The sequence below is a fragment of the Hemiscyllium ocellatum genome, chromosome 19 (genome assembly GCF_020745735.1).
Source record: "Hemiscyllium ocellatum isolate sHemOce1 chromosome 19, sHemOce1.pat.X.cur, whole genome shotgun sequence".
Classification (NCBI taxonomy): Eukaryota; Metazoa; Chordata; class Chondrichthyes; order Orectolobiformes; family Hemiscylliidae; genus Hemiscyllium; species Hemiscyllium ocellatum.
Genome location: NC_083419.1, coordinates 489,379 through 515,388, shown reverse-complemented (window position 1 = coordinate 515,388; position 26,010 = coordinate 489,379). Strand labels below are relative to the sequence as shown.

The 26,010-nt window shown below is 42.0% G+C and overlaps 1 protein-coding gene across 6 annotated transcripts in view; it reads left to right on the top strand.

The window, feature by feature from the left end:
• osbpl8 (oxysterol binding protein-like 8) overlaps positions 1-26,010 on the top strand; it is a 419,660-nt gene that overhangs the window by 275,473 nt on the left and 118,177 nt on the right. For all 6 annotated transcript variants that reach the window (XR_009645711.1, XM_060839573.1, XM_060839571.1 and 3 more), the window contains 4 exons: positions 27-230; positions 2,513-2,597; positions 10,472-10,640; positions 14,420-14,666. Coding sequence is in view for 5 of the 6 variants with exons in the window: in XM_060839573.1 (XP_060695556.1) it covers positions 27-230; positions 2,513-2,597; positions 10,472-10,640; positions 14,420-14,666 (705 nt within the window). In the remaining variant the exon portion in view is untranslated. The remainder of the gene's footprint in view (positions 1-26; positions 231-2,512; positions 2,598-10,471; positions 10,641-14,419; positions 14,667-26,010) is intronic.

The following is a 26,010-nucleotide window of genomic DNA, read 5'->3' as shown; positions in this document are numbered from 1 at the left end:
ATAAAAATGTATTTCAATTTTATTAGATTCGTGGAACTTTAAAAAGTTGGACAAAGTTATGGTGTGTGCTGAAGCCTGGAGTGTTGTTGATCTACAAAACCCCAAAGAATGGTCAGTGGGTGGGAACAGTGCTTCTGAATGCTTGTGAACTCATTGAGCGACCATCAAAGAAGGACGGCTTTTGTTTCAAAGTTTTTCACCCTTTGGAGCAGTCAATCTGGGCTGTAAAGGTTTGTGGAGGCTATGTTTTGTTTTCTAAAAGATCATAAGACCACAAAGTATAGGAGTAGGATTATGGCATTCAGCTCATCAAGTTTGTTCCACCATTTGACCATGTTTATATATTTCCCAACCCATTCTCTGAATATGAAATACTGAATGCTGATGTTGAAATGCAAAGTGTATTTGGTGTTGAAGTGTATTACTTTATGCTTTACCATATTTGCATGTTCTGTCACTCAAAATGAGATGTTAATAGATTTATGACTTTCTCCTTCTGCATAAATTATTTTTGGGTTTTCTTTTGTGCTTGTGCTCCCTGCAGTGTTTTATTTTGGTGCTTGGATCTTTAGAAAGAAAAGCTAAACGAGCCTTGGATTCTCGTCATAAAGCTTGACTGGGCATAAACAAATCGATACTTAGTTCCTTAGAGCTCAGTAAATTGAGTGAATTCAGGCAACTCTGGCCAACCCGATAGACAAATTGGAAATGAGCCCAGACATACAAAAGTTAAATTACTGAATTTAATCATCATTTTGTTATTGTGACATTATTTTTATATCACTAAATCAGAAGCTTGCTTCAAAATTTAAAAAAAATTGTTTTCCCCTGTTTTTCCTCCTTTGATGAGTTCCTGTTTCATACTCCCATTATTTTAATCTGATGTATGAATTGTTTGCTCCTTTTTATCTTCTATTTAATTTACTTTTTAAAATCGAAATATAATGATTTTATCATGAACAATGGTCAAATTTCCAACTTTGGCCTGAAACAGATCTGACACCCCACATTCCAAAAGCATGGTTAGATTGGATGATGTAATTCTATATTGACAATAATGTGGGCAATTGTACTGGGTTTATGGAAAATACTGCAAATCGTATGGTACAGCTGTGTGATAGTGGAGCTCTGACTTGGGGGTTGAGTTGGCTATTCACATCAATCAGTCTTGTACAGGTAAACTAAAAATGCTCCTTGCATATTTAGTTAGTTAGTTAGTTAGTTGGTACTAGTAAGCCAGTTATTTAACTGAGCAGAAGTGAGGACTGAAGATGCTGGAAACCAGAGTTTAGATTAGAGTGGTGCTGGAAAAGCACAATGGGTCAGGCAGCATCCAAGGAGCAGGAAAATTGACATTTCAGGCAAAAGCTTTAACTGAGCTGACCAAAATTATTTGATGCACAAAAATCAGAAAATAGCTGATGAGTTAACTTGATGAGTAAGTAATTCCCTCTGCACACTTTCAAAGTTGATTGTTTGAAACACTAGTTCTTCCACTTGCCTTCTCTGCTACCAAGCTCACTTAGGTTTCTGGTTTAAGGCATGAAGATAGTACAATTAACTCATTTCTTGGCACGTGTCTGAATTTGTCAAAAGGTCTGCAACAATGCTGTTCAACTGGTATTGTTACTTTCTAAAATCCTGCACAATGGCTGTGCTGAGCTAAGCCTGACAACAGCTACCACTCCATTAACGACAGAACTGCTGATTTAAAGAAGTCATTAGATTCCCTACAGTGCAGAAACAGGCCCTTCGGCCCAACCAGTCCACACCCACCCCCCGAAGAGTAACCCACCCAGACCCCTTTCCCTCTGACTAATGCACCTAGCACTATGGGCAATTTGGCAAGGCCAGTTCACCTAATCCGCACATCTTTGTGACTGTGGGAGGAAACCGGGGCATCCTGAGGAAACCCACACAGACACTGGGAGAATGTGCAAACTCCACACAGACAGTCGCCTGAGGCTAGAATTGAAGCTGGGACCCCGGTGCTGTGAGGCAGCAGTGCTAACCACTAAGCCACCGTGCCACCCTGTCATGTATAGAAATAAAGAGGAACTACTCTATGGGAACAGACCATAGAGCTCAATCTTTCCATGTTGGTTTTTACCTTCCACACAAGCATGTAGCTTTAATCACATTTACTTGCCCTTTTACCATTCAAGCTAATTTTTAATTTTGATCTAGTTTCTCTCTCAACCAATCACTAACTCAGAAATTGTTTGTGTCAAGAATTCCTTCTGGAATCTTTTGAGTACCATAATCTTGTATGTGTAGCCCCTTAACCTTGCATCTATAGCCCTTCAATCTAGACCCCAAAACTGTGGGGATAATCTTCTGACTTTCATATCCTTTCCTTTGATGATTTGTAATACTGAATTTTAACCTCATTATCTATATTATTGTAATAAAAAGAGACATAATTTTTGTACATGATGTAAATATATTCATTGTATGAAGATAATATTTAGAACCGAAACTGTCTTCAACTGAATGTAACTTTGTCTTAAAGGGTCCTAAAGGTGAAACCGTTGGGTCCATAACTCAGCCACTACCCAGTAGTTACCTGATATTTCGAGCTGCTTCAGAATCTGATGGTAAGAATTCATCATAAGAAGTTAGGTCTTATTGAAATTTTGGATAATTGCGCAAGGTGTATTAATTGTGTGTTTAGATTCACAGGATGATACAACACAGTCGGAGACCATTTGGCCTATTGTGTCTATGCTGGCTGTTTGAAATACCATTCACCTACAGACACTTGCAGCCTTCACCCATAACTTGCACACTTTTCCTTTTTATGTAATACATTCTTGTTTGAAAACCTGAATTGAACCTGCCTCCATCAAACACTCAGCAATGTGAAAAATATTTTTTTTTTTCCATGTCATCATAGTTTCTTGTGCCAGTTTACTTAAGTCTGTGCCCTCTGGATCTTGGTCTTTGAACCAATGGGGACTTCTTTTTCCCTGTCTCCTCTGTCTTGCGATTATTTGAGTATTGCTGTCACAGCTTCTCTCAACCTTCTCTTCCAGAAGGAATGCAGTCACGAATTCTCCAATTTATCTGTCCCTGCAACCATTCTCATGAATCTTTTCTGCACTGTATCCTGTAACTTTGCATTCTTCCTAAAGTGTTGCACCCAGAACTTGATACAATATCCCAGCAAAGACTGTTCACTATTTGAGTTAGAACCCAAAAGAAGCCCTGAGGAGCCAAGAAGTGATTTCTGACTTTGTGTTTGGAGAGGCTGAATGCATAAATCCTTCAGTATATTGACACGGCAGAGGTTGGAAAGGTCATAAGCTAGATTTGGATAATGCAATGACCTTCAGGGATATGCATAAAACCCAGAGGCAAGATTTATGGTTTTAATGATTTTGATGTGGAGGTGTCGATGTTGGACAAGGGTGGACAATGTCAGAAGTCACACGATCCCCAGGTTATAGTCCAACAAGTTTGTTTGAAATCACAAGCTTTCTGAGCACTGCTCCTTCATCAGGTGAAGAAAAAATGTTATTGACACAGATCAAAAGATCATACGAATGGTGAGTGGAGTGTCGATAGGCTGAATCATGTCTCTGCAGGTAATCAAAATTGTCAGTTGGTGTGAGTTAAGTATCAACAGTTGAATAGCAAGCGAAGGGATGACCTATAATCCAATTAATTGAGGCAGAGAGATGATTACAAAAAATTAAAAATAAGGTGGTGCTGGAGACAAACCAAACAGCTGTAATAACCTGATAGGTATAAGAGTAGCATGCCGAGGGTCTAACCAATGTAACAAATAATCCAGGACTTTACAAACTAAGGTAGAGAGATCCTTACAAGTTAGCAAAGTGATGGTGTCAAAACAGGACAGTAAGGAAGATTTTACACATACAGAACAGTGTGGTGGGGTTACATGTAGCACAACATGAACACAAGATCATGGTTGAGGCGACTTTCATGGGAACAGAACTTGGCTATCAATTTCTGCTTGGCGATTCTGCGTTGTTGTGCATCCCGAATTCCACCTTCGAGGATGCTTACCCAAAGATCGGGGACACAATGTCCTTGACTGCTGGTGTTGCCCGACTGGGAGGGTACATTCTTGTCTGGCGATTGTTGTGCAGTGTCCATTTATCCGTTATCAGAGCATCTGCATGGTCATGCCAATATACCATGCCTTGGGGCATCCTCACCTGCAGCTTTTGAGGTAGACATATTGGCTGAGTCACGTGATGTGTTTCCGTTGAATGGTGTTCCCACATGTGATGGTAGTATCCATATCGATGATCTGACATGTCTTTCAGAGTTTGCCATGTCAGGGTTATGTGGTGTTGTGGTTAATATACTAAAGGTTGGGAAGTTTGCTGCGAATGATGGTCTGTTTAAGGTTTGGCAGTTGTTTGAAGTTAAGAAGTGGAGACGTAGGGATGATCTTGGCCAGATATTCATCGTCATCGATGACGTATGGAAGGCTGCAAAGAAGATGGTGTAGTTTCTTAGGTACAGGGAAGTACTGAATGATGAAGAGTATTCAATCGGTCATGTCCCATGTCTGTCCTCTGAGGAGGTCATTGCAGTTTTTTCCTGTGGCACGTTGGAACTGTCGATTGGCGAGTTGAGCATCGTATCCCATTTGTATGAGGGTGTCTTTTAGAATCTTTAGGTGTTCTTCAACGGTGATGTATGATAACCTGCAAGCTAGAATCATTGAATATGTTTGTCAAAATCCTGACCCAAATACATAATCGCATGGCTGGATGTGTTAGCTCCTGTGATGAGCAATCTGCTGCCTTTTGTGGCAGCAAGGATGCATGTGCACACTAATTCTTCAGTATCTTCTTTGCTGTAATACTGAAGGAAACTCCAGAGACATGCCTGCAAGCATGAACATTAGATTCCGTAAGAGGAAAGCAGTTCAATTCTCCTAGACTGCATACCTCCATCAGAGTCCCAGAGGCAGTAATCAAACAGTTTCTGTATGCAGTGTCCTACCTGTCAACAGCGAGGGGACATTCAGACTATGACAAACAAATTCTTGAGTGATAACAAAACATGTGATCTCGAAATAGGTTTCACCAAGACCAGGTTTGCAGTTCAAGCAGCAGTAAGGGCAGGCAATGAAGCATCAGACATAGCCACTGATTCCATCATTTACAAGGTTCTGGATAAAATTCTCAAAGGTTTGTAATGTGTTGTCTCAAGCAGTGATTTTTTTTCCCAGAAAGCAAATCCAGCCAACAGCCAACTCAATATATGCTGAAAGCAGCATGGCATGACATGAAATTGAGGAATAAAATCAAACTCCAACAGATCATTGTGCTCTTCAGTGTGCTGTACAGTCCAGAATTCTGGGCCTTTGAGATGTGCCACATCAAAAATCTGGAAAACTACCACCAAAAAAACCTAGCATGCACCATGAGACTTTTATGGCATAGCACAAGGCCAACGATCTGTCCTTCACACAGGTGGTAAAACCACCCTCCAGAAAATTCAACTTTACAGGCAGTCCATGGCTATAATCATCTCAGTCCTATGTGCCCTGTTAATTATAAAGTCATAGGGATGTACAGCACAGAAACAGACCATTCAGTCCAACATGTCTATGCTGACCAGATATCCTAACCTAATTAAGCCCCATTTGCCAGCACTTTGCTCACTTACATCTCAACCCTTCCTATTCATACACCCATCCAGATGCCTTTTAAATGTTGTAATTGTACCAGCCTCCACTGCTTCCTCCGGCAGCTGATTCCATACTCGCATCACTCTCTGTGTGAGAAGGTTTTCCTTTAGGTCCCTTTTAAATGTTTCCCCTTTCATCCTAAATCTATGCCCTCGAGTTCTGGACTCCCCTACCCCAGGGAAAAGACTTTGTCTATTTATCCTATCCATGTCCCTCATGATGGAAAGGGATAGTTATAGCTGGGCAAGAATTATTTCTGGGGGAAAGGCAATTATGATGCAATTAGACTAGATTTAGGATGCGTAGAATGGGGAAGGAAGGGGATGGGCACAATTGAAATATGGAGCTTATTCAAGGAACAGCTACTGCGTGCCCTTGATCAGTATGTACCTGTCAGGCAGGGAGGAAGTTGTCGAGTGAGGGAGCCGTGGTTTACTAAAGAAGTTGAATAAGACCATAGGACATAGGAGCGGAAGTAAGGCCATTCGGCCCATCGCGTCCACTCCGCCATTCAATCATGGCTGATGGGCATTTCAACTCCACTTACCCTCATTCTCCCCATAGCCCTTAATTCCTCGTGACATCAAGAATTTATCAATCTCTGCCTTGAAGACATTTTGCATCCCGGCCTCCACTGCACTCTGCGGCAATGAATTCCACAGGCCCACCACTCTCTGGCTGAAGAAATGTCTCCACATTTCTGTTCTGAATTTACCCCCTCTAATTCGAAGGCTGTGTTCACGGGTCCTAGTGTCCTCACCTAACAGAAACAATTTCCTAGCATCCACCCTTTCCAAGCCATGTATTATCTTGTAGGTTTCTAATAGATATCCCCTTAATCTTCTAAACTCCAATGAATACAATCCCAGGATCCTCAGCCGTTCCTCGTATGTTTGACCTACCATTCCAGGGAACATCCGTGTGAATCTCCGCTGGACACGTTCCAGTGCCAGTATGTCCTTCCTGAGGTGTGGGGACCAAAACTGGACACAGTACTCCAAATGGGGCCTAACCAGAGCTTTATAAAGTCTCAGTAGCACAACGATGCTTTTATATTCCAACCCTCTTGAGAAAAATGACAAAAATCTCTTGTCAAGAGGAAGATAAAGGATTATGTTAGGATGAGACGTGAAAGCTCAGTCAAGGTGCTTGAGAGTTACAAGTTAGCCAGGAAAGACCTAAAAAGAGAGAGCTACAACGAATGAGGAGGGAACATGAGAGGTCATTGGCAAATAGGATCAAGGAAAACCCTAAAAACTTTCTATAGGTATATCAGGAATAAAATAATGACTAGAGAAAGATTATTGGAAAGTTGTGTGTGGAGTCTGAGGAGATAGGGGGAGCACTAAATGAATCTTTTCCATCACTATTCACACTGGAAAAAAACATTGTTGTTGAGGAGAATACTGATACTGGTACTGGACTAGACAGGATTGAGGTTCACAAGGAGGAGTTGTTAGCAATTCTGGAAAGTGAGAAAATAGTTAAGTCCCCTGCACCAGATGGGATTTATCCTTTGATTATCTGGGAAGCCAGAGAGGAGATTGCAAAGCCTTTGGCTTTGTCTACAGGAATAATGCCAGAAGACTGGAGGATAGCAAATGTTGTTCCCTTGTTCAAGAAGAGGAGTAGAGACAACCCTGATAATTATAGACCAGTGAGCCTTACTTCATTTGTGGGTAAAGTGTTGGAAAAGGTTATAAGAGATAGGATTTATAATTATCAAGAAAGGAATAAGTTGATTAGAGATGGTTAACGCTGTTTTGTGAAGAGTAGCTCGTGCCTCACAAACCTTATTGAGTTCTTTGAGAAGGTGACCAAACAGGTGGATGAGGTTGATGTGCTGTATATAGATTTCAGTAAGGCTTTTGATAAAGTTCCCCATGGTACACTATTGCACAACATGCGGAGGAATGGGATTGAGGGTGATTTAGTGGTTTGGTTCAGACAGTGGCTGGCTGAAAGAAGACAGAGGGTGGGGGTTGATGAGAAATGACCGTCCTGGAGTTCAGTTACTAGTGGGGTACCGCAAGGGTCGGTGTTGGGTCCACTGCTGTTTGTTGTTTTTATAAATGACCTAGATGAGGGCATAGCAGTGTGGGTTAGTAAATTTGTAGATGACACTAAGGTCGGTGGAGTTGTGGATAATGCTGAAGGATCTTGCAGGTTACAGAGTGACATAGATAAACTGCAGAGCTGGGCTGAAGTTGGAAAATGGAGTTTAATGCAGAAAGGTGTCAGGTGATTCACTTTGGAAGGAGTAACAGGAATAAAGAATACTGGGGTAATGGTAAGATTCTTGGTAGTGTAGATGAGCAGAGTGATCTCTATGTCCATGTACCTCAATCCCTGAAATTTGCCACCCAGGTTGATAAGGTTGTTAAGAAGGCATATGGTGTGTTAGCTTTTGTTGGTAGAGGGATTGAGTTTTGGAGCCACGAGGTCATGCTGTGGCTGTACACACATCTGGTGCGGCTGCACTTGGAGTATTGCGTACAGTTCTGGTCACCGCATTATTGGAAGGATGTGGAAGCTTTGGAAAGGATTCAGAGGAGATTTACTAGGATAATACCTGGTATGAAGGGAAGGTCTTATGAGGTAAGGCTTGAGGGACTTGAGGCTGTTTTCATTAGAGAGCTAAAGGTTGAGAGGTGACTTAATTGAGACATATGAAATAATCAGAGGGTTAGATGGGGTGGACAGTGAGAGCCTTTTTCCTTGGATGGTGATGGCTAGCACGACAGAAGATAGCTTTAAATTGAGGGGTGATAGATATAGGACAGATATCTGAGGTAGTATTTTTACTCAGAGAGTAGTAGGGACATGGAATGCACTGCCTGCAACAGTCGTAGACTCGCCAACTTGAAGGGCATTTAAATGGTCATTGGATAAACATATAGATGAAAATGGACTAGTGTAGGGTCGGTAGGCTTCAGATTGGTTCCACAGGTCGGTGCAACATTGAGGGCCGATGGGCCTATACTATATTAATTGTTCTATGCGCTATGATTTTATAAACTCTTTAAGGTCACCCCTCAGCCTCCGATGTTCCAGAGAAAACAGTTCCAGCCTATTCAGCTTCTCCCTATAGCTCAAATCCTCCAACCATCACAACATCCTTAAAAATCTTTTCTGAACCCTTTTAGGTTTCACAACATCCTTCCAATAGGAAGGAGACCAGAATTGCACAAAATGTTCCAAAAGTGGCCTAACTATTGTCCTGTACAGCAGCAACATGACCTCCCAACTCCAATGTTCAGTGCTCTTGACCAATAAAGGAAAGCATAGGGAACGCCTTCTTCATTATCCTATCTACCTGCGACTCTACTTTCAAGGAAACATGAACCTAGACTCCAAGTTCTCTTTGTTCAGCAACACACCCCAGGACCTTAGCATGAAGTGTATAAGTCCTTCTCTGAATTGCTTTCCCAAAATGCAGCACCTCGCATTTATCTAAATTAAACTCCCATCTGCTACTCCTCAGTCCATTGGCCTATTTGATCAAAATCCTGTTGTACTCTGAGGCAACCTTCTTCACTGTGCACTACACTTTCAATTTTGGTGTCTTCTGCAAACTTAGTAACTGTACCTCCTATGTTTACATCTAATTTGTGTATATAAGTGATGAGATAGATATTTTCTATCTGTTCAACAATGTTATTGCACACCTTTGTAGAAGGTGGAATTTGACCCTGAGCCTGTTGGCTCAGGTGAAGGGACACTACCACTGTGTCAAAAGATCTCCAACCTCTAATTATACATATGCTCATTTTCAGTACATTGTGGTACTTCACTTTGAGTTGTTGAACTTGGTCAACGCGTTTGTCTCCGGGAATCCCAAGATCCCTCTATTCCTCTGAGCTTCAATGTCCTGCTATTCATTAAGTACTCTCTAATTTTGTTTCTTCTTCTCAAGTGCATTACCTTACACTTATCAGGGTTAAATTCCATCTGCCACTGATCTGTCCACTGGCCAATCCATTTATTCTCTCCTGTAACCTCAGACCTGAATAACAAAGTAGCACAAGAACAGGCCCTTCGGCCCTCCAAGCCTGTGTCGCCACATTTTGCCCTGCCACATAAAATTGTGTTCGCTTATAGTATCCATATACCTCTAGTCCCTTCCTGTTCATGTATTTGTCCAAGTGTTTCTTGAATGCTGCTATTGTGTCTGCTTCCACCCTCACCTCTGGCAATGCATTCCAGGCACTCACCACCCTTTGTGTGAAAAACCTGCCTCTCACATCTCTTTTAAATGTCCCCCTCCCTCCTTGCACCTTAAACCTTGTCTCCGAGGAATTGATCCTTCTACCCAGGGATAAAATTCATACTTTTCACTCTATTCATGCCATTCACAACCTTCTATCAGGTCGCCCCTCAATCTCCAGTGTTCCAACGCAAACAAATTCAGTCTCTCCAACCTTTGCTCATGCCTAAATCCTCCGCATATTTTTTACTGTCAACCACCTGGCCAATCTTTTGAGTCATCTGCAAGCTTACTTAGCATCCATTCACATTCTCATCTATATAATTTATGTATAAATCACAAACAATAAGGGAGCCAGCACCGCTCCCCATGGTAGGCCGCTGGACATCGATCTCCAGTTACATGAGGTTAATTATATTCAGGTGGTGTGTTACATGTGTTCATTCAAGGAGAAGTTTGGTCAGAAATTGACAAGATGTAATTTATTTCCATGCATAAAAGCTTAGAAATAAAGACAGATGTGTGATCCACTGTTCAGTTCTTCACCACCTGATTTTTCAAGTTTTAACACACCTTTCAAACCTTTGCAGGAAGATGTTGGATGGATGCTTTGGAACTTGCACTGAAGTGTTCAAGTCTCCTTAAGCGAACCATGATTAGAGAAGGCAAAGAATCTGATCCATACACCTCAGAAAACTGCCACGTGGCGCTTTTTGGTCTACTGCGAGCAAATGCTCTCCAAACTCCAGAACATGACCAGTAAGTGGTTCTTTTGGCACTTGATATTAAATGACTACAGAAGTGTTTCACGCATTTTGTTAGCATTTCAAAAAGAATGGGGTATAAAAGTAGAGTGGTTTTGCTAAAAATATGCTACAGCTGGAATACTGTGAACAGTTTTGGCATTTTACCTAAAGAAAGATATCCTGCATTGGAAGCAGATCAGAGAAGGTTCACAAGGCTTATATGAGTAAGGAGCACCTTCCGATGAGGAGAGATTGAGTAGTAAATTGTAATTGAAAAGTGACCTTATGAAATGCACAAGATAAGGGGGCTTGACAGTGTAGACACAAAAAGTTGTTTCTCCTGTGGGAGAATCTCGAATCGGGGTGTAATCTCAGAGTAAGGGATCATATATCTAAGTCAGAGATGAAGAGGAGTTTCGTACCTCAGCTGGCAATGAATCTGTGGAACCACAAAAAGGGCTGTGGAAGCTGGGTCAGGACTGAAACAGGCAGATTTTAATGAGGAAGGGAATCAGGGTTTGGGGGAGAGGCAGGGAAGTGATATTGCGGATTATTAGATCAACCATAATCTCACTGAATGGCTGAGAGGACTTGATGATGGGGTGAATGTCTTACTCCTGTTCCTACAGCTTATGGTTTATGTCTTTTGTCAAGAATTTTGAAGAGCTGCATATGTAGAAAACAACCAAGTGCTCTGGCACCTGAAATAACACTGAAGCTGTAGTTAAAATCCATTTAAGATAGACCTGTTTTTGAAACACACATTCTGTGATTTCCAGAAATGTAAATGTTATAGCTTTCCAATGAGAAATTAAACTGACGAAGCACTAACTTGGGGGGAATGAAATTTTATATGTAAATGTCAGTGCTTGTTATTCAGTCAATACCATTGAAGCAGATTAATTGATCAATAGCACTTGCAGATTGTGGGATTATGTTTTATCCAACTTGGTTGCCATGTTTTCTACATGGCGGGACAAACTTCATTTCAAAGCTTTTTCACTAACTGTAAAGTACTTTGGGCAACCACAGAACATGACATTTTTTATTTTCAATCATTTCTTTAGTGAAGGAAATCATGTTCTGGTGTAGAAAGAATAGAACCATTATTCAATCATTTATCTTTCGTTATTGAAAGAGTTGTGTGATTGGTTGTCTTCTGAAATGGTAAGTGTACTTTTCAAGGTGTGCTGCTGTTCTCATATGTACATGATTAATTGGGCTCCGATCACCCTCTTCTGGCAGTTCAGGCATATGGTCAAGTCCTGGAGGCACTAATTGAAAAGTTGGAAGCTCTATCAGTATTTCAGATAACTTTCTTTGATGACATTGACTTACATCGAAATGCTAAGTCACCCAACACCATGTTATAGTCCTTCATCAGGTAGCAAGTGGGGCAGGAGTGAGATGGAGTGTGTGTGTGTTTCTGGGGGGAGCTGGGATGTGGGGAAGGGGGATGGGGGTGGGGGGTGCGATTGTGTGTGCAAGAGTGTGACAGTGTACATATTTGTGAGAGTGTGTGGGGATAGCCTCAGCTGGGATCTTGAATTCATGTCACACTACACTATGCAGACGCACTCTTAGAAACAATCATACACTCTCACGCAGACCCTCTCCCATACACATGCTGTCTCTCAGACAGTCTCACACACACACACACACACACACACACACACACACACACACACACACACCCCTGCCCCATCACTCTCACATCACCACTACCATCCCCCCCACTCTCACTCATGCACACACCCTGTCACAGGCATATACTCTGTCACACTCACAAACTCCCTCCCTCTCCCACACGCACTTTCCCTCTCCCTCTCCCTCACACACATGTGCACACGCACACATTAGTCTATGGGGTGAATTTGCATTTGCAGATACATTCTATTTTGTCCAGTCTGTCGGCAGTCAGTCCACATGACATTTTATTAATTCCAACTTTGGAAATAGAACCAGTCTGAGTCAAGATTGGGATACAGACAGACTCTAACCTCACACCTTTAATGCAATGCCTGAGCTGAGATGTCACTTTTTAAAAATAAAACCTTAAGTTATCTTTAATGTGATTTGAAAGAAGTTCTGGGATTTACATATGTAAGCCATTCTAGGTGATTAAAGACTTGACAGGAATCTAAGTTTCTTCAATCCATCAAATCAGTTGTATGAGGCCTTGATCTTTTACCAGTGACCCAGTCAAGCAGGTACATGCTTTAAGACCTGACCATTTTGGTCAGCAAAGTGCTGCCATTCTTGGGAAGCTACATTAAAGTTCCCAATCTGAAGTACATTGTTAGCTTTGTCAACCTCAATACTTCTACCTAATGGTGTTCCACATGGATGAGTACTGATTTACTCCATATGGGAAGGTGATATGTGGTAATCAGTAAGGACTTTCCTTGCCCTACATTGAGACTTCATGAGGTCCATATTCAAAGTTGGGTCTCCTAGGCGAAATCCCTCCTGAATGTATACCATTGTACTGCCAGTGGGTCTGATCCGAGTCTGTTCTGCCAATGGCTGATTTTCTGGATTGCTCACATCACTCTGAAGAAGGATCACTCGACCCGAAACATTGACTCTTGATTTCTCTCTACAGATGCTTCCCCATCTGCTGAGCTTTTCCAGAAATTTCAATTTTTGTTGCTAACATCACCTTTACTTCATGTCTGAAGATGTCTTTGACCTAGTGCTGAATTCAAACAGCCCTCAGGAAAGGTGGAGACTGTGGTAGAGGCTGCCACATCTTTGTGGATAGATTTCCTCAACATCAGAGATGAAACGTATTGCCTCCTCACTTACCACAGAGTCCAGGCCATTCTGATTAATATTACTTAACTGGGTCAAGGTTCCAGATTGATGCAAGATTTCCCATAAAGTGGATACCAAATTAGAATAGTGTTTTATTCTGATAATTAAGTCAAAGCATAAGCTGATCTGTGATCCTGTATTCCAGCGACCTTTCAATGTGCAATGTTCAAGTGTGTATGTGCTCCTTGCGGCTTATTCCAATTGTGACGCTGCTTTCCAGACTGTGTATTTTCTAATTTTCTATTAATTGGACCTGATAGCCTGGACAGTTATTTACAAAACTCATGCTGTACAATTTTAAAAACCTCTTAAGGATGAGTCACTTTGAGACATGGTGCATTTGTGCTTTAAGATGCTGTGCTACAAAATCAAGTGCAGTTTTGCAGATATGAATTGATAGCAAATTGAATGAAATGTCACAGGAGCCATGCTCCTATAAGTTCTAATGCTGAACTCAAAAAGACATTATTAGTTACTCAATGCAATCCTCAAGAAGCCATGTGTGATGACGGAGATTGAAGGAAGATTGATTAATTATTCTGGAATGGTACTCATTAAAACTCATTTTACCAATGGATTAGTGATTTATTTCTCTTTTGAGGATGGGCGAAGTGGGTCAAGAAATGATCCAGTCTCACTTGTTTCACAAGTCCCACTGACCAGAATATTGAAATACTTTTAGCAAGCTGTTGTCCATGCTAGTAACGTTTTAGCATTAATTCTATAGCTGCTGACTCAGCAATATCTATAATACAGAAGCCAGAGTTTGTTACAACTTTTCAAGTAATGGCAGCCCAGAAAAGAAGAATTCGCATTTAGATATTTCCTACTAAGTGTTATTACACAGCTGTGGAGTAAGTGATACTTCTACCTGGGTCTCCTGTTTCAGAGGTGGGGACACTACCCCTGCATAACAGCTCCTCTGAAGAATTAACATTTACTTCTCAATTAAAATAAGGACAACTGTCTTTTCAGGTTGAATGAAAGTGAAATAGAACAGCAGCACTTCAGAGACCATGACCTTTACTCAGATAAATCAGATCGTGAGAATGATCCTGACCATGAGGAATCAGATAATGATGCACTAGAAAAAAGTGGAAAAAGTGAGGAAAGTGACTCTGATATATCAGAAAGACATGATGACCTGCACAGTGATCTGCAACCTGTGGATACAGTTGAGGAAACAAGTTACGTAGAAGAAAACCATGAAGAGTTGGGAGAGGTAAGAAAAAGTTAATAGAGTGAATCCTTATTGGTGGCTAATTATGAGTTGTGTTGATTGCTAACTGCAAGGCCTACTGAGATTTCTCACTACACCTTCCTAAATTCACCTCATTAACAGGGTAAAAAATGAGGTCTGCAGATGCTGGAGATCACAGTTGAAAATGTGTTGCTGGTTAAAGCACAGCAGGTTAGGCAGCATCCAAGGAATAGGAAATTCGGCGTTTCGGGCATAAGCCCTTCATCAGGAATGAAGGGCTTATGCCCGAAACGCCGAATTTCCTATTCCTTGGATGCTGCCTAACCTGCTGTGCTTTAACCAGCAACACATTTTCAACCCTCACCTCATTAACAACCAACCTTGCCCCCGCAGTGTCCTTCCCATCCAATTTCACTCAAATGGATCACAGAGATGTACAGCACAGAAGCAGACCCTTCGGTCCAACTCATCCATGCAACCACATAGCCTAACCTAATTTTGTCCTATTTGCCAGCACTTGGGCCATATCCCTCTAAACCGTTCTTATTCATATTCCCATCCAGATGCCCTTTAAATGCTGTAATTGTACCAGCCTCCACCACTTCCTCTGGCAGCTCATTCCATACACGCACCACCCTCTGCATGCAAAGGTTGTCCCTTAGGTATCTTTTATATCTTTCCCCTCTCACCCAAACCTATGCCCCCTCTTTCTGGACTCGCCCATGCCAGTGAAAAGATCTTGTCTATTTATCCTATCCATGCCCCTCATGATTTTATAAACCTCTATAAGGTCACCCCTCCGCCTCTGATGCTCCAGGGAAAACAGCCCCAGCCTATTCAGCCTCTCCCTATAGCTCAAATCCTCCAATCTTGGCAACATCCTTGTAAACCCTTTCAGGTTTCACAACATCCTTCCAATAGGAAAGAGACCAGAAAGCACACAGTATTTCAAAAGTGCCCTAACCAATATCCTGTACAGTGGCAATGTGACTTCCCAATTCCTGTACTCAGTACTCTGACTAATAAAGGAAAACATAGCAAATGTCGTCTTCACTATCCTATCTACTTGTGACTCTACTTTCAAAGAACTATGAACCAGGACTCCAAGTTCTCTTTGTTCAGCAACACACCCCAGGACCTTAGCATGAAGTGTTTAAGCCCTTCTCTGAATTGCTTTCCCAAAATGCAGCACCTCACATTTATCTAAATTAAACTCCATCTGCTACTCCTCAGCCCATTGGCCTATTTGATCAAGATCTTACTGTACCCTGAGGTCACCTTCTTCGTTGTCCACAACACCTCTAATTTTGGTGTCATCTGCAGACTTATTAAGTATACCTCCTATGTTCACATTCAAATCATTTATGTAAATGGCGAAAAGCAGTGGACTCAGCACTGGTTCTTGTGGCACACCACTGGTCACAGGCCTCCAGTCAGAAAAGCAACCCTCCACCACCACCATCTGTCTTCTACCTTCAAGCCAGTTCTGTATCCAAATGGCTAGTTCTACCTCTATTCGATGAGATCTAACCTTGCTAACCAGACTCCCGTGAGGAACCTTGTCCAAATCCTTACTGAAGTCCATATAGATCACGTCCACCGCTCTGCCCTCATCAATTCTCTTTGTTACTACAATAAACTCAATCAAGTTTGTGGACATGATTTCCCACGAACAAAGCCGTGTTGACTATCCCTAATCAGTCCTTGCCTTTCCAGGATGTAAACCCTGTCCCTCAGGATTCCCTCCAACAGCTTGCCCACCACAGGTGTCAGGTTCACCGCTCTGTAGTTCCCTGGTTTTCTTGAATAGTGGCATCATTTTAGCCAACCTCCAGTCAGCCAGCACCTCACCTGTAACTGTGGTGAAATATCTCAGCAAGGGGTCCAGCAATCACTTGTTTTTAGATTACTTACAGTGTGGAAACAGGCCCTTCGGCCCAACAAGTCCAAAGAGCAACCCACCCAGACCCATTCCCCTATATTTATCCCTTCACCTAACATTACGGGCAATTTAGCATGGCCAATTCACCTAACCTGCACATTTTTTGGACTGTGGACCCGGAGGAAACCCACGCAGACATGGGGAGAATGTGCAAACTCCACACAGACAGTTGCCTGAGGTGGGAATTGAACCTGAGTCTCTGGCGCTGTGAGGCAGCAGTGCTAACCACTGTGCCACCATGCCGCTCACTTTCTTCCCTTCTCACAGAGTTCTAAGGTACACCCATTCAGGTTCTGTCAATTTATCCACTTTTATGTGTTTCAAGACATCCAGCACTTCCTTCTCTGTAATATAGACATTTTGCAAGATGTCAGCATCTGTTTTCCCACATTCTATATCTTCCATGTTCTCCTCCTCAGTAAACACTGATTCAAAATATTCATTTAGTATGTCCTCCATCTCCTGCGGCTCCACACAAAGGCTGTCTTGCTGATCTTCGAGGGGCCCTATTCTTTCCCTAGTTACCGTTTTGTCCCCAGTGTATTTATATAAACCCTTTGGATTCTTTTTAACTCTATTTGCCAAAGCTATCTCATGTCTCCTTTTTGCCCTCCTGCTTTCCCTCTTAAGTATGTTCCTACTGCCTTTATAGTCTTCTAAGGATTCTTTTGATCTCTCCTGTCTATACCTGACCTATGTTTCCTTATTTTTCTTTACAAAACCTTAATTTCTCGAGTGGTCCAGTTTTCCCTACACCGACCAGCCTTTCCTTTTACCTTAACAGGAATATACTGTCTGTGGACTCTTGTCATCTCATTTTTGAAGGCTTCCCATTTTCCAGTGTCCCTTTACCTGTGAACATATGCCCCCACTCTGCTTTTGAAAGTTCTTATTTAATATCATCAAAATTAGGCTTCCTCTAATTTAGAACTTCAACTTTTAGGTACGGTCCATCCTTCTCATCACTTTTAAAAATAATAGAATTATGGTTGCTGGCCCCAAAGTACTCCCCCACTGACACTTCAGTAACCTGCCCTGCCTTGTTTCCAGAGTTGGTCAACATTTGCACCTTCTCTAGTAGGTACATCCACAGACTGAATCAGAAAATTTTCTTGCACACACTTTACAAATTCCTCTCCATCTAAACCCTCAACACTGTAGCAGTCCAATCTATGTTTGGAAATGTAAAATCCCCTACCATAACCACCCTGTCAATCTTACAGGCAATTTAAATCTTACAAATTTGTTTCTCAATTTCCCTCTATTAGAGGGTCTATAATACAGTCCCAATAAGGTGATCATCCCTTTCTTATTTCACAGTTCCACCCAAATAACTTCCCTGGAATGTCCTCATGAAATACAGCTGTAATGCTATCCCTTATCAAAAACACCACTCCCCCTCTTCTCTTGCCCCCCCTTTCCATCCTCCCTATAACATTTTTATCCTGGCATATTAAGCTGCCAGTCTTGTCCATCACTGAGCCATGTTTCTTTAATTGCTGTGATATCCCAGTCCCATGTTCCTAACCATGCCCGGAGTTCATCTGCCTTCCCTATTAGGCCTCTTGCATTGAAATAAATGCAGTTTAATTTATCAGTCCCACTTTGTTCTCTGCTTTATTTCTGTCTGCCCTATCTCTTTGACTCACTCCTTTTCCCAACTATACTAGTCTCAGATTGATGTCTTTGCTCACTATTTCTCTGTGTTCCCCCCCCCCCCCCACCCCTCCACCTTACTAGTTTAAAATCCTCCTGAGCTGCTCTAGCAAATCTCCCTGCCAGTATATTAGTTCCATTGCAATTCAGGTGCAATCCTTCATTCATGTACAGGTAATTTCTACCTGAGAAGAGATTCCAATGATCCAAAAATGTGAATCCTTTTCCCCAGCTCCAGCTCCTCAGCCATGCATTCATCTGCTCTATCATCTTACTCCGACACTCACGAGCTCGTAGCACCGTGAGTAATCCAGATTTTTCTACCCTTGAAGACCCCCTTTCTAAATTCCTGCCTAACTTTCTATATTCTGCCTTCAGAATCTCATCCTTTTCCCTTCCTATTGTCATTGGTTCCGATGTGTACAATGTCCTTCTGCTGGACTCTCTCCCCTTTAACAACATTCTGCTCCTTCTCTGAGACATCATTGATCCTGGCACCAAGGAGGCAGCACACCATTCTGATTTTTCGCTGCTGGCCACAGAAACCTCTGTCTGTGCCTCTGACTAGAGAATCCTCTATCACAATTGATTGCTTGGAACCCAATGTACCCCTCATTTCTTTGGAGCCAATCTTGATAACAGAAACTTGGCTGTTCATGCTACGCTCCCCTGAGAGTCCAGAACCCACTACATCTTCCATAACAGCATACTTGTTTGAACTGGTGATAGCCACAGAAGACTCCTGCACTATCTGCCTACCACTCCTACCTTTCCAAGAGTTAACCCATCTACCTGACTGTATCTGCGGCTTTTCTCCTTACCTATATCTGCCATCCATCACACCCTTCTTACGACACAGGGTAACCCCCTGCTGATTTAAACCTGCAACATAGAAAAGATTACATTGTATGGTAATCTGTGAAATTTCGAGAGGCCAAGAACTATCCCAAAGGTCACTATTTAAAGTAAAAATTAACAACTTTACAACACTAAACATGCAAACATGCATAACCACATGCAAATTCAGGCCGCGGCACACCCGCCACCGAATGCCCCGTATCTCATTCGAATCTCGCTAACACATTGGCAGTCATGTTTTCGCGATTTGCCAAGTGCACAATGCTGAAATTGAAAGGCTGCAACAACAAGTTCCACCTAAACAGGTATTTTTGTCGTTGAATTTTTCTGCAAATGTGAATTGATTATGATCAGTGTATTTGATTGTCTCAAATGCATTGCTGGTAATATAAACGCTGAAATGTTGTAATGCCAACATTAAGCTTAGAGTCTTTTCTTTTCTCCACTGTTGAATATTTCAGTTGATGAACGTTCAACTTGCTGGAAAAATATGCCATGGGTCATTCTATACCCTCATCATCCTCCTGCAGGAGCACCGCACCGGCATCTGTATAGAACAAATAACAAAGAAAATTTACAGCCGAGGAACTGGCCGTCCAAACCTGAGCCAATCAAAGTCTACTGTCTAAACTTGTCACCCAATTCTTAAGCATCTGTATCCCTCTGCTCTCCACCTACTTATGCATCTGTCCAAACACATCTTAAATGAATCTACCGTGCCTACGTCTACTATCTCTGCTGGCAACGCGTTCCAGACACCCGCCACCCTCCGTGTAAAGTAGTTGCTGCGTGTATCCCTCTTAAACTTTTGACCTTTCACCTTGAAAGCGTGGCCTCTCATTATTGAATCCCTCACCCTGGGAGAAAGCTGATTGCTATCTACCCTGACTATACCCTTCATGATTTTGTAAACCTCAATCAGTTCCCCGCCCCCCCCCATCTCTTTTTTTCTAATGAAAATAAACCTAACCTACTCAACCTCTCTTCATAGCTAGCACCTTCCATACCAGGCAACATCCTCGTAAACCTTCTCTGCACTCTCTCCAAAGTGTCCACACACTTTTGGTAATGTGGTGACCAGAACTGTACACAGTATTCTAAATGCGGCCGAACCAATGTCCTGTACAATTTTAACATGACCTGCCAGCTCACATACTCAGTACTCCGTCCGATGAAGGCAAGCATACCATCTGCCTTCTTGACCACTCTATCCACCTGTGCAGCAACCTTCAGGGTACAATGGACCTGCACTCCCAGATCTCTCTGCCCAGCAACATTTCCCAAGGCTCTTCCGTTCATTGTATAATTCGCTCTAGAATTAGACTTGTCTAAATGCATCGCCTCACATTTGTCTGGATTGAACTCCATCTGCCACTTTTCTGCCCAACTCTCCACTCTATCTATAGTCTCCTGTATTCTTTGACAGTCCCTTATGCATTCTGCCACTCCACCAATCTTCGTGTCATCTGCAAACTTACTGATCATACCAACAGTGCCCTCTTCCAGATCATTTATGTATATCACAAACAACAGTGGCCCCAACACTGACCCCTGTGGAACACCATTGGTCACCTTTCTCCATATCAAGAAACTCCCTTCAACTACTACTTTGTCTCCTATCACTCAACCAGTTCTTTATCTGCCTAGCTAGAACACCCTGCAAATCATGTGACTTGACTTTCTCTTTAGTTTACCATGGGGAACCTTATCAAATGCCTTTATAAAGTCCATGTATATGACATCAACAGCCCTTCCTTCATCTATCAACTTGATCACTTCCTCAAAGAACTCTATTAAGTTGGTAAGGCACGATCTCCCCCCAAAATACCATGTTGTCTATCCCTGATAGGCCCATTCTTTTCTCAATATAAATAGATCCTATCCCTCAGTACCTTCTCCAGCAACTTTCCCACCACTGACATCAGGCTCACTGGTCTGTAGTTACCTGGAATATCCCTACTACCCTTCTTGTACAGTCCACCGGCACCTCACCTGTATTTAAGGATGCCACAAAGATATCTCTCAGGGCCCCAGCTATTTCCTCTCTTGCCTCCCTCAGCAACATGGGATAGATCCCATCCAATCCTAGGGATTTGTCCACCTTAATAATCTCTAGTCTACCCAACACATCATCCTACTTATGCCAACATGATCCAGACTAATCAAACTTCTATCTCTAATCTCAACATTCATCATGTTCCTCTCCTCAGTGAACACTGATGCAAAGTAATCATTCAGAATCTCATCCATTCTCTCAGGTTCGACACACAGCCTTCCTTCATTATCCTTTAGTGGACCAATCCTTTCTCTAGTTATCTGCTTGCTTCTTATGGCTTTGGGATTTCCCTTAATTCTGCTAGATAAAGCAATTTCATTATCCCTTTTAGCCTGCTTTATTAGTCGGTTAAGACTAGTTCTACTCTTCCGATATTCCTCCAGGCCCCATTCTGTTCTTAGCTACCTGGACCCTATGTACGCTTCCCTTTTCCTCTTGGCTAGTCATACGATTTCTCCTGTCATCCACAGTTCATGAATCTTACCTTTCCTCTCCTTTGCCTTCAATGGGACATGCCTATCCTGCACTATATTTAACCTATCTTTGAAAGCCTACCACATATCAAATGTGGACTTCCCTTCAAATAGCTGTGTCCAATCCACATTTCCCAGTTCCTGCTTAATTTTGATATAATTGGCCTTGGCCCAGTTTAGTACTCTTCCCTTAGGATCACAATCATCTTTGTCTACGAGTATTGTAATACTTTCAGAATTGTGGTCACTGTTCCCAAAGAAATCCCCCACCGCACCTTCTACCACCATGTCCTGGCTCATTCCCCAATACCAGGTCCAATATGGCCCCTTCCCCAATACCAGGTCCAATATGGCCCCTTCCCTCGTCGAACTATTGTCATACTGCTCTAGAAAACTCTCCTGGATGCTTCTTACAAATTCTACCCCATCCAGACCTCTGACATGAAGTGTATCAGTCAATGTTGGGAAAATTAAAATCTCCCATCACCACTACCCTATTGTCTCTACATCTTTCCATAAGTTGTGTACCTATTTGTTCTTCTACCTCATGCTCTCTGTTGTGAGGCCTATAATACAGCCCCAACAATGTAACTGCACCCTTCTTATTTTTCAGCTCTACCCATAACGCCTCATTGCTCAAGCCCTTCATATCGTGGTATCGTCCCTGACCAGCAATGCAACTCCACCCCCACTTTTTCTTCCCTCCCTATCCTGTTTGAAGCATCTATATCCTGGAACATTTAGTTGCCAATCATGCCCTTCCTTCATCCAAGTCTCTGTGATTGCAATAACGTCATACTCCCAGGCACCAATCCAAGCCCGAAGTTCACCTGCCTTACACACCATACTCCTTGCATTAAAGTCAATGCATTTCAGGTCACCAGTTCTTTTGCGTCCATCTGCTGTCTGCCAACTCTTCCCCTTAGTAATGCTATCTTCATGATTCTTACAGTCTCCAGTTTGGCATCAATAGCCACTTGAAAGGCTTCATGTGTTCAGGTGTGGCTGATACTGGGGCAGTGATTAACATAGTTTTTAGGCTGTCCACTGAGACGTCTTGCCCTTTTTTAATATGGTGAGTGGAGCAGCCACACTGCTAATGTTTGGCAGAAACTTTCAGTAAAATTCAGTCAATCCCTGGAACCATAGTACTGCTTTCTTCATCGACAGTGTGGGAAATTCCCCAATTATTTTCATTTTTGCATCCCATGGGACCATTTGTCCATGTCCATTAACAGGGTCAGGACGGTGACTTGGCAAATTCACCTTTAGTTAGGCTTACCACCAAGCCTGCCTTCTGAAATCAATTAAACAATTCTGATAAATGCTGTAAGTGTTCCTTCCATGAGTGACTAAAATCACCAGGTCATCAATGTAAACAATACTATTGGGTGACCCAGCAATGACCTTATTAGCCAATCTCTGAAATGTGGCTGGAACGTTTTTCATAGCAAATGGAATGACTTTGAACTGATATAGTCCATTTGGCATTACGAAAGCTGAAATTGCCTTTGCTCTCTCTGACAGAGGTACTTGCCAGTAGCCTCTGATCAAGTCCAACTTAGAAATGTAAGTTGCTTGTCCCACTTTTTTGACACAGTCCTCCAGCTGTGGAATTGCATTTGCATCAGTCCTTATAACGGTGTTGACTTTGCGATAGTCCACTCATAACCATTGGGTACCATCTGGCTTTGGCGCCATGACTATAGATGAGTGCCAGTCACTGTAACTCACTTCAATTATGTCACTTGGAGCATGCGTTCTATCTCCTTCTGAACTTGGAAGGGTATGACTATAAGGCTGTTGGTTAATCGGAACAACATCCCTTATCTGTACATCATGCATAATCTCTCCCAATGTGATAGTAATAACTCTTGCAGGTCATTTCAATTTGCTTGTGGATTGTTACTCAATACTTTATCCCAATTTTTGAATACTTGCTCATTGTCCAATTTGTTTTGAGGAATGTCCAATTCAGAATCCTCTGAACTTGGCTCCTCCTCCTGTGCTGTAATCATTAACACCTTCTCCTCTTGCTTTCCTTCTCTTTCGAAATACCTTCTGAGCATATTCACATGACCCTCTCTGTGAGATTTCTTTCTGTATGGAGTCCTTATCAAGTAGCTCACCTCACTCAGTTGCATCTTGATTTGATAAGGTCCATTAAAGCTCGCTTTTAAAGGCTCACCTGTTATTGAAAGTAACACCAACACCTTTTCCCCAATTGCTTCCTGTTTCATTGTATGCTGTGATACTTTTAAATGCTGTCTAGCCAACTCTCCAGCTCTATTTAATCATTCTCTAAAATTTGACACATAGTCCAAATGGGTGGTCTCTGAATTCTAACTTATCAATTTCTCCTTAATCAATTTTAATGGTCCTTTTATTTCATGCCCAAAAATTAATTCAAACGAACTGAATTTGGTTGATTCATTAGATGCATCTCTGATCGTAAAAAGTACACACTGAACTCACTTATCCCAATTATCTGGATAATCCTGACCATAAGCCTTCAACTTGGTCTTTAGTATTTGATGCCATCTCTCTAGTGCCCCCTGTGATTCAGGATGGTATGCAGTAGATTTGAATTGCTTTATTCCCAAGTTATCCATAACCACCTCAAATATTTTGGATGTGAAGTTTGATCCTTGATCTGACTAGTTCTCTATTGGTAGTCTGTATCTGTTTTAAAAAATATAAGTATTTCTTTTACAGCCCCTTTAACTGTGATGTTGTGTAATGGGATTGCCTCTGTAAATCTAGTCAACACATCCATTATTGTTAATAAATACTTATTCCCACTTTTTGTTTGAGTTAGGGGACCTATAAAATCAATTAAAACTTTTGTGAAAGGTTCCCCAAATACCGGAATAGGTATTAACGGTGCAAGTTTTATTGCTGCCTGTGGTTTTCCGATTAGCTGACGTGTGACCCATCTGGAAAATTCAACCACATCCTTATGTAGTCCAGCACAGTAAAAATGTCTTTGTATTTTAGCCTGTGTCTTCCTCACTCCTAAATGACCTCCTCCAAGTGGTAGCTCATGCGCCACTCACAGCACCTCCTTTCTACACCCAACTGGCAAAACAATTTGATGACTCTCTGCCCATTTTCCATCTACTTGAATATGTGATGGTCTCCATTTCCTCATTAAGACATCATTTGTTAAGTAATAACACAGAGGGATGCATTCACTCTCCTCTGTATAAGCCTTTTGATACAACTGTTTTAAGTTCTTATCACTCTGCTGTAACTCAATCAGCTTAGTAGAGCTAAAGATACTTGCATGTTTACCTGTTTGCTCCTGCCCTGTTCCACTTATCTGATCGAAGAAATATCCTGATAAGGCTATGTAAGCTTCCTTATCTGTGCCTTTTGATCTCTCCTGCTTCAGCTTGTGCCTGTGATCTTGTGACCATACTATCGGGGAAAATTCCTGAATTTACATCCTTCATTTCTTCAAGCTGCCTGTGTTCCCACTGGCTTTTCAACTAGAGTAGGCAGCATGCCTACCGGTGAATCAGCGATTTCATTTGCAAGGACAAATTATATTCCTGGAGCTGAGAGTTTGTCCAATACTCCTACCACAAATTCTCCACTCTTTCTGGACACTCTAGCCACACTTGACATAATTGAGTGGTTTTTGTCTCGCCGTGAATTTCTGGCAGTAGTCCTTTAGGAGTACATATTTCCTCATCCTTCAGCATTACACACTAAGCGGATCCTGTGTCCCTTAATATTACCTCTTTACCTGCTACTCCTGGCCTATGTGAATAAACTTTACCCTTACATGTATATTTTTTAAGCAGATCTGGCATTTCCTCCTTAGTCAACCTCTGATCATCTTGTACGTTCTGACACAGTTGTGTAGCTTCCCTTGTTCTTTTTGTGACTGGGCTTGTCCAGTTTTCCTACATCTGGTTTTCTCCTCGCCCACCAACACTGATTATATGTGGCCCACTTTATTACAATGAAAACACTGGAGCTTTTTAATTTCTTTGTCACCCTCAATGGTTTATTTTTTAACCTGTAATATTATCCTTATGATCTTCACTGAGATCTACCTTTCCCTTTCCACGTGAGGATTTCTCTTTGCCCCAATTTTTATCCCTCATGGATCCTTTCAAATTCAGTATCGGATTGACCTGGGTCCCTCCTTAGATTCCTGGAACATTGTCTATATGCTTCTGGGCATTCCTGATGAAGGGCTTATGCTCGAAACGTTGAATTCTCTATTCCTGAGATGCTGCCTAACCTGCTGTGCTTTGACCAGCAACACATTTGCAGCTATATGCTTCTGGTACAAGTTCATTTGCACTTAATATAGCTTTTTTTCACCTCCTTACACTCCCCAGATATCTCCTCTGATAGTGATGCGAA